Source organism: Dendronephthya gigantea, unplaced genomic scaffold (genome assembly GCF_004324835.1).
Source record: "Dendronephthya gigantea isolate DGI-Jeju-01 unplaced genomic scaffold, DenGig_1.0 000051F, whole genome shotgun sequence".
Taxonomy (NCBI): domain Eukaryota; kingdom Metazoa; phylum Cnidaria; class Anthozoa; order Malacalcyonacea; family Nephtheidae; genus Dendronephthya; species Dendronephthya gigantea.
Window position 1 is genome coordinate 89,056 of NW_021163061.1, and position 12,006 is coordinate 101,061.

The 12,006-nt window shown below is 38.2% G+C and overlaps 3 protein-coding genes across 16 annotated transcripts in view; 2 read left to right on the forward strand and 1 right to left on the reverse strand.

Moving 5' to 3' along the window:
- The window catches only part of LOC114528740 (probable ATP-dependent RNA helicase DDX43), a 192,429-nt gene that overhangs the window by 49,289 nt on the left and 131,134 nt on the right, over positions 1–12,006 (forward strand). For 11 of the 14 annotated variants that reach the window (XM_028550430.1, XM_028550434.1, XM_028550424.1 and 8 more), the window contains one exon: positions 10,553–10,686. The exons of the other annotated variants lie outside the window; for them this stretch is intronic. The gene's annotated coding sequence lies outside the window, so the exon portion shown is untranslated. The remainder of the gene's footprint in view (positions 1–10,552; positions 10,687–12,006) is intronic. 14 annotated transcript variants of the gene reach the window in all.
- Positions 1,479–3,429, forward strand: LOC114528693. The gene is made up of 2 exons (XM_028550369.1): positions 1,479–2,421; positions 3,204–3,429. The coding sequence occupies exons 1-2, from the start codon at positions 1,757–1,759 to the stop codon at positions 3,427–3,429; spliced, it is 891 nt and encodes a 296-aa protein (XP_028406170.1). The 5' UTR covers positions 1,479–1,756.
- Positions 4,009–5,517, reverse strand: LOC114528694 (protein ALP1-like). The gene is made up of 2 exons (XM_028550371.1): positions 5,028–5,517; positions 4,009–4,984 (listed from the first exon to the last, which is right to left on the reverse strand). The coding sequence occupies exons 1-2, from the start codon at positions 5,515–5,517 to the stop codon at positions 4,374–4,376; spliced, it is 1,101 nt and encodes a 366-aa protein (XP_028406172.1). The 3' UTR covers positions 4,009–4,373.

Below are 12,006 nucleotides of genomic sequence, written 5' to 3' on the forward strand. Positions count from 1 at the left end.
TTGCTTTAAAATTTGATTGATAGCTCTATTAAAATGAGCAATATTTTAAACCGTGGGAACTAGGCTGGAGACTTCTCAATGAAAGAAAGTGACACAAATCATCAGGATCCCCGCCACGTCCTTTATACGATAAAAACACTTTGAATTTTTTCAAGCATTATCAAAGATACGTAGATCTCGTTCAAATATACTTTTCTCTGATCCCAGTTCGATATCATGGAAAAGAATATTGTGTTAAGATGATCCTAGGAAACTCTGTGAATGAAGTGACAGGAATATTTGTACAAAAAGCCCGCACTAACATATTGTAGGTGAAGAAACTTAGCGGGATTCCGGCCTGGAAATTTCCATATGGTAAAATTACAGGATGAACATACCACAAGATTGTGAGGAATTCAACGCAAGAATGAATATGCTTTGAAATATTGTCTTGTATTTACTTGTGTTGGAGTAAGGAAACTCGGTATGTCTTCAATTGTGACAAGTATTCTCAGTTCAACACTTGGTTTATTATGGAATAAGGTCCGAGACTCGACGGCAGACAAATTCAAAGACGGCGATGTAACCGATGCAGAAATTCGAAAGATTGTCGTACGAGAGTTAAATGATATCAAGTCTAAAATCGATGGCCTTTCTAGATCGACTTTACTCGCCAGTTATAATTTCCTAGAAGAAGGAGTTGAGTTACTCAGTGTTTCTCTTGATAAATCAAATCCCGAGCAGAAAGCGAGCGAAACTCAGGACGAACCAGGTGAACCTTCAAGCGTTATTCAATCTGGTATCTTAAACCAAGCAATAGAGCTTCCTCGTGCCATGGAAAAGCTTAAAATCAACTCAGACATAGAGTTTGAAACTGCGAGAAAAAGATTCGAGAAAGCGCGCGAGACAGCAACCACTGCTTTCTGGAATGAGGCATTTAGTATCGAAGATCGAATTTTTGCTGCGAAGCTACGAATAGTTTCAGAAATACTGGAACATCTCAATAGTCCTGAGACCGCAATCACTGGGTGTTTGTCGTTTTTGAAGAAGCTTCATAGCTTACCAGCCATTCAAGAGATATTCTCGGTGTATTTGAACGGTGGAGTCAAATCGTTGTTGAATAAAAGTCAACGAGTGGGGAACGTCAAGTCGGTTATGTTAATCAACTATGTGTTGTTTCAATATGTTTGGAAATTCAGCAGCAAGTATTGGTTTGAAGTGTTCGCATGCATGCCAACGATTGAACTTCCTGATCGTAGTTTTCACCCAATAAGAAATTGGAACGAAATTTCAACAAGAAAGTCTATGGGAGAGGAATTGCCTTATCCTTCCTACGAACAGTTCCTTGATGAAAAAATAAACCTCTTCTTCTCTGCTGTGAACAGTCAGGGGGATGTTCTTACTGTCCCTGATACTGGGTCTCGTGACCACATCATGATTATTATCCATGAGACAGGAAAAACCAAACGGGTTGAAATACCTGAATTTGCAGGTTATAATGGCCGTTTTTATACTACAGACGATAATGTCGTCGTAGACGACATTAACGTTTTCGGACGATATTAACGTCCAGTATAAATACGGTCAGTAAGGCAGGCGACATTACCGTCACACGACATTGTCGGCTTAAGTTAAGAGCGTCTATGAGACGCACTTACAGACGAAATTAACGTCTAACGGTATTATCGTCTGCAATATAAAAACGTGAAGGCATTATAATGACGACCCAAACGCAAATTATCAGCTGAATGAAATCGAGGCTGAGCGCAGAAAAAACATGGCGTCCAAAAAGAGAGAGACTCGTGGTCCAAAGTGGAATTCATTCGAGCTTAAACTGTTCGCACTTGTTCTTGCAGACGACGAAAATGACTTTGCACTTACATTGGAGTCTCTGGCACTAAAAAAATCGGCCAACATTCATGTATTTGAAAGTATAAAAAAAGAATTTGATGAAAAGCTTCGAACACAAACGTTGGCAACTACTGAAACAACACAAAATGAAACTGAGCAACCCTCTAAGTCCAGGAAAAAAGAAAAGCGAAAGACGATCGATACGTCAATACCCAAGCTACGAGCAAAGTACAAATGGATGAAAGACAAGTGGAAACAATACACTGATAGAGCAAAGTCAGGAAGCGGGAAAGCATCTTTCGACGAACCGGAATGGTTTCACATCATAGACCCTATACTATCTGAAACCAACGCGAAATTAAAACTTGCTACAAAAGCAGATGATCTGAACTCCAGTCTAAGCGAAGATAGTGATTATGCTAAAAGTGACGATGGGAAAGAATTCGAAAGTAACAAAATACAACTTTCAACAAGAGATCTGCAGCCAAGTCCTTTATCAATTGGGTCAAACACCTCATCTTTTGATGGGACAGAATCAACAAACCTGGATCAAACCTGCTCCTCAGCAGATGAGGATGAAGGCAATAACAGGTACTGTACGGGTCTTGTAACTTACTAGATTTATAATTACAAGCATATTTTTTGAAATATGACCCCCTAACTTTATAGGTTACTGAATAGAAATAGCTTACTGGGTTACAACTCACAAGGCACAGACAGGGTGGATTGTAGAGTGAATGAAAAATTACAGCAATATGAATACACCTCACTCTATTTCTTTCTGTTATGCACTCGTCATTGGGAACCCCCACCCTCCTCACCCCAATGGGAGGGATTCTCCACCTAACAATCACGATCAGACTGCATAGGAGACTACACCCCGGAGAAATGTGGGGCATTAGGTTTTTCATCATTTCAAAAAAAAAGCCCTACATTTTGGGGACAAACTTTTAGTCTAAGCCCCACCTATACATTTTAATGTGTGTGTGTTTATAGCTTTTTTAAATGTTGTCTTAGCTCTGAGATTCATTCATGAATAGATTTTAAATATTTATATATTTTGATATACTTGGAGATGCTTGAATGACCATTACTAAATTATATATTAATAACGAAAACTTTATTCAACTTTCGTATATACTTACAATTGCAAATCTCCTTTACCTTCCCCTTCGCCACCTTACGCTAAACCTTTCCCTAGGTATGCCCCATATTTTCCTGGGGTGGGGGGTTCCCAATGACAAGTGCATTATTTAACTAAAATCATAATGCTTTACAAAAATTATGGCTAATTGCAAAGTAATACATGCTAATTGTAAGACATAAAAATAGGTGAGGTCTGTATTCCAACAAAATGTTTACTGAAATTGCAGTTCTTCCAATGCTAAAGAAGTATCAAAGAAAGAGGCTGTGAAGTCCAGTGTATTTGTGCAGCCCAAAAAACGTAAAGTGACTTCTCAAAGGATGCTATTGCTAAACTGGCATCCAGCTTTGATAATCTCCAAAAATCACAGGAAAAACGCATGGAAATGTGGGCAGAAGCTGAACGAAAGAGAGAAGAAACTTTTCTACAGTATCAAGAAAAACAAGCAGAGTTAAACAGACAGCATGAAATGCAACTCATGGAGATGATGATTCGCCTACAGCATCCTGTCCAACACCCTTTGCAACCACAGCAAAATGCTTCACCTTGGGTCATACCTGATGTTGCATATCCACTGAGTACCTTTAATGAAGCATCCTCTCCTCAGCCACACTATACCAATTTGGATGGTTTTAATAGAAAGGGTTAAAAAGGTTTAAAACCTTTTTATTGATCACATGAAGACTTGGACTAGCATTTCCATTCAGATTGCTGTATTTTATTCTTGTTTTAAAAGGGGTTTTTTGACATTTATGCTTGGAAAATCTAAACCAAGAACTTTTGAAAGAAACTATAGTTTGTATTCTAAAGAACAGTTTCAACATTGCCTTTTATTGGCTTAACTCAATAAAAAGCAATGTTCCATAGGCATACACCTTATTTCATTGTTAATACCAAACAATTTATTTAAAGCCTAATTACCCTCCCTAATTATATCTTACACCGGCAAACTGCTGAAAAGTCTAACAATATGTCATCATAATTTATAGTTTATTTGTGAAATATATATTTGTTAAGATACTGTACTGTTCATATCAATAAGTTGGTGGTTTGCTCAAAGGTACTATTTGACTATATGACCAATGATGTTATGGTTCTGGCAAAAAATATTTTATACTACAAACTGTGGTCCCTGCTAATTTAGACAATTTACTATTTGGTCACCCAACATATTTCATTATACCAAAAAAACCTGCAGAAATATTAAGTATTGGCAAGCAAATGTTTGAACATAGGATTTAATACTGCTGCCCTACTTCACTACTTCTCTCTAAAAGCTTTCTAAAAACATAGATTGCAAACTTATTACATTGTGCTTCAAACTTTCTGTCTTCTAATTAATTCAAGGTTTTAATTTTTTACCCTCACCCAGTGTGGTGTCTTCAGACAGTTATATCCTTTACCCTATCAGTTGCCTTTTCTGTTGAATATCCCAAAGCCAATCAGTAATGGTCATTCTGACCTGGTCTGCCTCATTTGTATTTTGATCCCTGGTGTCCTTGCTCCTGATAAGGTCCAATTTGCTTACCTCCAGCCTCCACCGAGGTCTACAAGGGTCATCTCGTTGAATGCAAATGTTATGAAGAGCTATGCAAGCCATAATTATGTGCCTGATATTTCTCAACCTACACTCAGTCTTCTTATATAGTACTCTCCATCGTCCCTTAAGCATTCCGTAGGCATGTTCTGTAACAACCCGAGCTGAACATAGTCTTTTGTTAAAATAGCGTTTAATAGGATCTCTTGTATTTTCATTATATGGCTTCATCAGCCAGGGGTAACGTGGAAAAGCTGAATCACCCACTGTTGTGATGGGTATATCTCCATAATCATTTGTTCTTAGAGAAGCCTTGGGAAAGACATGTCCCTGTTGAATTTCATGAAATAGGGTGCAGCTCCGGAGTAACCTTGAGTCATGTGTTGATCCAGGTGCCCCAACAGCTGCCCAATAAAACCTCTTGTCTGCAGCAACAAATCCCATGGAAGAGACTGAGTAACGCTTCTTGAAAGCTAAAGTAATTTTTTAATTTTGTGCTGACGTAAACATGGAAACCATCCCATGCCCCAACACATAGGAATTCCCAATTCTCGAGGAAATTTCGGAGTTCTTCTTTCCACTCTGACTGGTTTCGTGGCAAATAAACATATTTGTCATAAAATGTTGAAACCAATATCTTGCATACTTCATTAAAAATGACTGAAGCAGTTGATTCAGCTACACCAAACAGGTCTCCTAGGGTACTGAAGGTACACCCATGCGCCAGCCTGTATAGACAAATTGCTAGCCTAGTGTGCGGGGGAATAGGACGCGGTTTGAAACGAGTGGGAGTTCTTACAAGTTTGCTTCTTATATCTCCCAGCAAAAAATGAAATGTATCTCTATTTATTCGTAGGCGCTTTTTGAACGCAGCATCACTCCAATTTTTGTATCCATGTTCCCACCACGAAGTATCTCTTGCTTCATCTTGATCTCGTAACTTTCTAGGTTTCTTTCTTGCTACCACAGAACACAAAACCAATCGCCCCCAACATTTCTTGCTCATCGTCAATTTCTAATAAAACCCGCTTCGTTGCTCGATTTTTGTTTCTTAAAAACATTTCCACTTCCATTTTTTGCTTTTCCTGTCGCCTTCTAATAATTGACTTCATAAACTGCTGCGTAGTAAGTGAAGTACATGCCATTATTTAAATTTTAGAATGTTTTTATTGTAGATATTACCTTGTTGTCAGTATTTCCTTTTCGCACAATTGTTTTGCGCCAGAATACTTGTGTCCAGGTCGCTTCCGATCGAAACCCGGTCCTTTTCTCTGGATTGAACCCAGTCTCTTTTCTCAAATTTATTGCACGGTTTGTGGCACCATCAATTTTCCGTCTTGTCATAGCTATCCCGTCTTTATCTTAGAAGACATTAACGTCTGAGACCATATTAACGTCCGGACGACATTATCGTCTGTAGTATAAAAACGGCCAATTTAAAGGCGCTTGCTGTTGATATGAATAACAATGTTTACGTGGTGAGAAGACGTTTCAATGTAGTATTCATGTTGACGATATTGGACGAGAATTACAATGTAAATGCAAATCATACATTGAATTTTCTCGAGGACATAACTTTTTCTAAAGTTGAGATCCGAATATGCAAAGACGATGATATTATCATCATCAAACACGAAGACCCTCATGTGTATGTTTGTGACAAGACGTGTCAATTGAAATACAAGTTTAAACGTCATTCGAGTAAGGCATTTTCATTGAGTATTTCCCAGCAGAATGAAATCATGATACCAAGAGACGATCGTACGGCGGTTCAAATATACACCAAGGAAGGAAATCTGAAGACAACAATAAAAGTCCCAGAAGATCATGAGGTATGCAGCGTCGCATTTCACTACGAAATTTGTAAAATATTGGTTTTAACCTGGGTTAAGGCAAAGCATTCCTATTTCATTCTGTGCTACCCTGAAGCAGGCGGGGAGCTGAAGACTCTTTATACCTTCTGTTGTGAAGATAGCGATTCATGGGTTTCCAAACTGGTATCCCATCCCAAGGGTCCTGTTGTTGTTGTAAGAGACAGAAGCATCACTTACCTTTAATGAGATTTAGTATGAACAAACATTTCCTGCATAAAACACAGTAAATACTTGTCTGAAATAGTGCAACTCTCAATTAACTAAAGCAAACAATAGATGCAGCATGGTTTATATAATTTGTGAGACTTTGCTGAATTACGTCCCATTAAAGTGTTTCTGTTTCTGTTGTAAGAGAGACAAGTGTAACTTATATTTAAATAATTGAAATAATAATGTTTTTTGACATTTGCCAACATGGACAATAAATAAGCTTTTAATGACATTTTAATTAAAGGATATGAATCTTATTTGATATGATATAATATAGTGAAAACTTTCTTTGTTCTTGTAATAAATGATCAGGTTCTTAACATAATAAACTTATGAAACCATGCCTGGCTAAGCTTAGAGCTATGTATGAATCATATTATTAGTGGGTATATTGATGGCTTCTATCTGCAGGGTGATACATATGCTAAGTGTGCTACAAATGCTCTTGACACAGTTGAAACATTTGACTGCCTAGATCTAGTTATCCATCCTGATAAGTCCACTCCTTCCCCTTCTCAAGAGGTAATTATCCTAGGATTTGTCATTACCTTGATAACAATGACTATCCAAGTTACAAATGAGAAAAAAAGGAAAAAATTAAAAAAATTTTGTTTGATGTTATTGAATGTCCAGTGTTTCAAGTTTATTCTCTTTGTAACATATACGTATATTTATATATTTATTCCCTAAACTCAGTCCAACAAATTACAACCTTTTCACTTCACGTCTCTGTCCTTCACACCCACTTATCAATCACAACCCTCCTAACAACTTATTAAATATTAACCCTATCATTAATAATATCAACCTTATTACATAATGTAACATCCAGCAGACATTCCTATCCAGCAGGTAGCCAAGATTATTGGTTACCTAGTCTCCTCCTTACCTGGGGTTCAGTATGGGGCCCTTCATTATAGGTACCTTGAAATGCATAAAAAAGATGCTCCTAAAAGAGCTAAGGGTAATTTTGATTCCTCTATGACTGTCTTTGAGGATGGCTTGATAGAGTTACAATGGTGGGTCGCCCATCTTGAAGAGAGTTTTAGATTTCTTTTCATTCCTCCTATTGATATAACTATATACTCTGATGTACCCCTAGAAAGATGGGGAGCTGTACTAGGTGATACATCTTCAGTGGGAAGATGGTCGCCAGATGAATGCGCCCATCACATAAACTACATTGAACTTTTGGCTGCATTTTTTGCCCTTAAACTGTTCTGCACCACTCTTAAGTGGTGTAAGCATGTAAAACTCATGATAGATAACACCACAGCAGTAGCTGTAATAAATAACATGGGTTCTTAAAACGTTAATTGTTCCTAGGATATATAATTGTAGTGCATTAGCACAATTAAGTAATGAAGTGTGATTAATGAGCATGCAAATTAGAATAAGTGTACAGGGTGTCTCAAAAAAAACGCAACACTTAAATATGCAAGAACATTAATACAGCTCTAAAGCGCAATAGATAAGCACCTCTAGGAATTGAAAATGGCTCTTAATCCTTCATTTAAAATGCTAACAGTCATTTTAGCTGAACTATGGTGCAAACCCGAACAATATTAATATTCTTGCATATTTAAGTAGTCGTGTTTTTTTTGAGACACCCTGTATATTGACATCGATTACATGCAGTGTAGGTTCTAGTGTTGTTTTTGATCGCAAGAAGCGGCGGAAGGCCAGATTGAGAATCAGTCAGAACAAGTTGTGGACGAACGAAAACAACAACTCGGTATTGTTATTGAAACACGGGAATGAAGGCGAGAGAAATATGTGTTTTGTTAACCGAGCAGAAGGGAATTATTAAGACGCAGCAAGTAATGCAACAGCAGTTCATTGAGGGGATAAGAGATTGGCAGCGAACACAAACAGAATTATTAGACGGATTAAAGGAGAAATTCGCGAATGAAGTTTTAACAATTATTCGTTGGTTAAGTGATTTTGAAGCGGATATTTACTGTAGATTTGACAAAAAGAGACGAGAGATCATCGAAGAAGGGAAAGTTAAAGACGAAAAAGCTTTAGATATGTACTCAAATCTTCTGGCGTCGAGGATCGAGGATATGAAACAAGAAATTAAACCGGAATTTATCCAAAAGATTAGCAAAGACATTGATGATAAACTTTCTTGCATACAAAGTGCCTCAACACCTCAAGTAATCGGGCGCGTGCGAGTAAAACCGGTTGACAACACTTTTGGAGAAATACCAAAGTTATCAAATAATCAAAAACTTGTAAACTCGCGACGCAAAAGAAAAAACCGAGCTCATTTTACAACTCGGTAGAAGAAAATCGGGCGAGTACAGTTCAAAGAGCGATACATCAATATTACATGAAGTACATAAACCAACGCAGAGACCAACAACATTTAATTATGATGGCAAAACGTCCTGGGATGCATATAGAACACAATTTGAAATTGTCGCAGAAATATAAATGGCTTGGACGATCGGGAAAAGGCTGCTTTTCTTTCAACCAGTTTGCAGGGGCAAGCAGTAAACATCTTAAATTGTCTGTCAGATTCAAGTAGACGTGACTACAAAACTCTGTTGCAAGCATTAGATCGCCGTTACGGGACCTTGTGTCAGTCTGAATTAAATCGAGCTACTTTACGAAATCGTTTACGACGTTGCGACGAAAGCCTCGCAGAATTGGCGGGAGACATTGAAAGATTGCTTCGACTTGCATATCCTAATGGCACGTCAGAAATGATTGAAGCCTTGGCTGAGGATCATTTTGTGGATGCGGTGCTTGACGAGGAGATTCGCTTACGAATTGCTCAGAGCAGACCACTCTGAAACTACACTGCGACAAGCCTTGGAAATTGCCTTGGAGTTAGAGTCGTTCGCACTGGCCAGCAAACGACGGTCGCGGTATGTGCGCGAGATCCGAATTGAAGAACCCCGAAACCAAACTCGATAATCAAAACCACTCCGTGGAAGAGTATGATGGATCAACTAAATGAATTAACAAAAGAAATGAGAAATTTCACCGGGAAAATGGGCAGACAGCCAGACATGAATACAAGGTTTAACAGATCAACTTCACCTCTGCGAAAATGCTGAACGTGTCGTGGGAATCACTTGCAGAAGGAATGCCCTGATTACCACCGATCAAGAATGAATCAACCCATTAATGAAAACGAAGAGAAAAACTGGGAACAGAGAAATCGACCACTTGAAGGAAATCTCGAAAATCGTCGCCAAGAATTGCGGAATGATCGCAGAAGTGCGTCAACAGAGCGGAATACGCGAATTCAGGGAAACGGAGGGTAGCTGGGTGGGCAAGGGGTCAGGATCCAGCTAATAAACACGCGAAAGAAACACGCGAAAGCTTGCTCATAAACAACGATAGCGGACAACAAAGTAGTGACGTTGGTGCAAAAGAAAGAGAGAGAGAAACTCAATTGATAAACCGCGACAATCTAGTTGCACGAATATGTGATTCTGGAAAGACAGTTTTTGAACAAATGAATAAGGAGGCTTACTAATTTAGAAAGGCTCCCATTAAGACCTATTTAGTTGGAGCACCAATCGAAAGAATCTGTGTAGACATCAACCGAAATCAGAAGAAGCAAACAAATATCTGATGGTATGCATGGACTACTTTAACAAATGACTCGAGCGTATCCGATTACTGCATTCGTTTATTCATTCATTCGTTCGTTCATTTGAGCCGAGTTCAAACTCTTGGCTGAGTTAACAACCTCAAGAGGCAGTCGAAACTCTCTGCAAAGAAAAACTTCACAAACTACACACACTTAAATTTTGTTACATTACATCTGATGCCTGTCTTTCGACATGCTGGATTTTCATTTTAAAGAGAGAATGTTGTATTGTAATTATTTTATTCATGTTCTGGTATAACACGAGTTTACTCGCAAGGTTTTGATAAGCAATTATTCTGGTGAGAGCTAACTCAACTGATGATGTACAACTCTTTCATTCCTTGTAGATAACTGTGATTTTACGCGTGGTAAATATTGTCATTGGGTCCGTGATAAAACCAGCGCTGCTATTGACAAACAAAGAGAAGATTGAGACAATCCAGGAACACTGGACCCAGTCGAGACCACACTACAGACTCAGGTATGAAATAAGAGTGATTTCATGACCACCATCATTATTATGAATAGTCATTACCTCATTACTCTACATCGCTTCCATCATTGTCCATGATTGCCAGTTGTTATCCATCGATGCACAAGATCATTATCTTCAATTATACGTAACGATCCATCGTTATCCATGAAAATGTACCAGATCTGGTCACACTGACTTCAATATTTACAGGTTCCACAGTTTCCTCCGTCAACGACGACCAACGCAAATCCGTAACACTGGAAGCAATCAAGACAACACAACTGGAACTGGTAAGAAATAGGAGTGATTCATCATCACCATTTCTCATCATCACCACCGTGCAATAACACGGGGTATCCTTACCCCATCTATCTATATCGTTGTCCATCATTGTCCATCGGCATCCACAATCGTCTATTGTTATCCACCAAGCACATAATCATCGTCGTTTACCTTAATTATACAGTATTCGATATAAATAATTCATTTTTTCCCAAGAAGCAAACGTCTTGCAATTGCGTGGTAATAACCTTTGACAAATCTTATTGTTATGCGAGTTGCAGGCGGACGGGAAGGAGTCGGGCAGGTGCGGGTTATCAGCTTGTTGCGCAAACTTTCCTGTTAAACTTCAATTGTGCTTTAGTTACCGTGAATGAAACCTATTTCTATCAGTCTTTCTCATTAAATCTAAATTACATTTAAACTGCTAGATCATATTCCGCTATTATTCATTCACGGACATCCGCAACAAAATCTCCTAGCACATATATTTATGCTTTTCCTTTCTTGATTTATCGCCCAGGTTTGATTTTAGAAATAATTGCAGTGATTTGTATCGTATTTCTTCAATCTTTAGTTTTGTTTGACAGTTCAGCGATAAATAAAGACTATCGTACAGCGTTAAGGTGCATATAACCGATCATACTTTCTGCCCTCTCATGTGCATTTTAAGAGTTTAAGTTGGCCTACGTGAGGTTAAACAAAGAAATTTCGGAGAGAAAAAACGCGTGCTGGCGAGAGAAGCGATTTCGGTTTGTTAGTCCGAATTTCTTGCAAGATTTTTTCACAAATACTGTTGTTGGTGTGATGACTAATTTAGGAATTCGGTAAGGTCAAGTATCTATATATTATTAACTTTTATATGCTTAATTTATGTACTTTTGTAAATACCTATAGCCCTAACTTAGTTCTGTTGAAACTGTGTTTTGTTCAACTACGAACACGCAATGATTTCATCTCGCTCGTGTCTATAACTTTTCCTATAAAACTTGGCTCGTGCAGTGACATAAGACTAAAGTGAAATACAGCTGGGATATTTATATACGA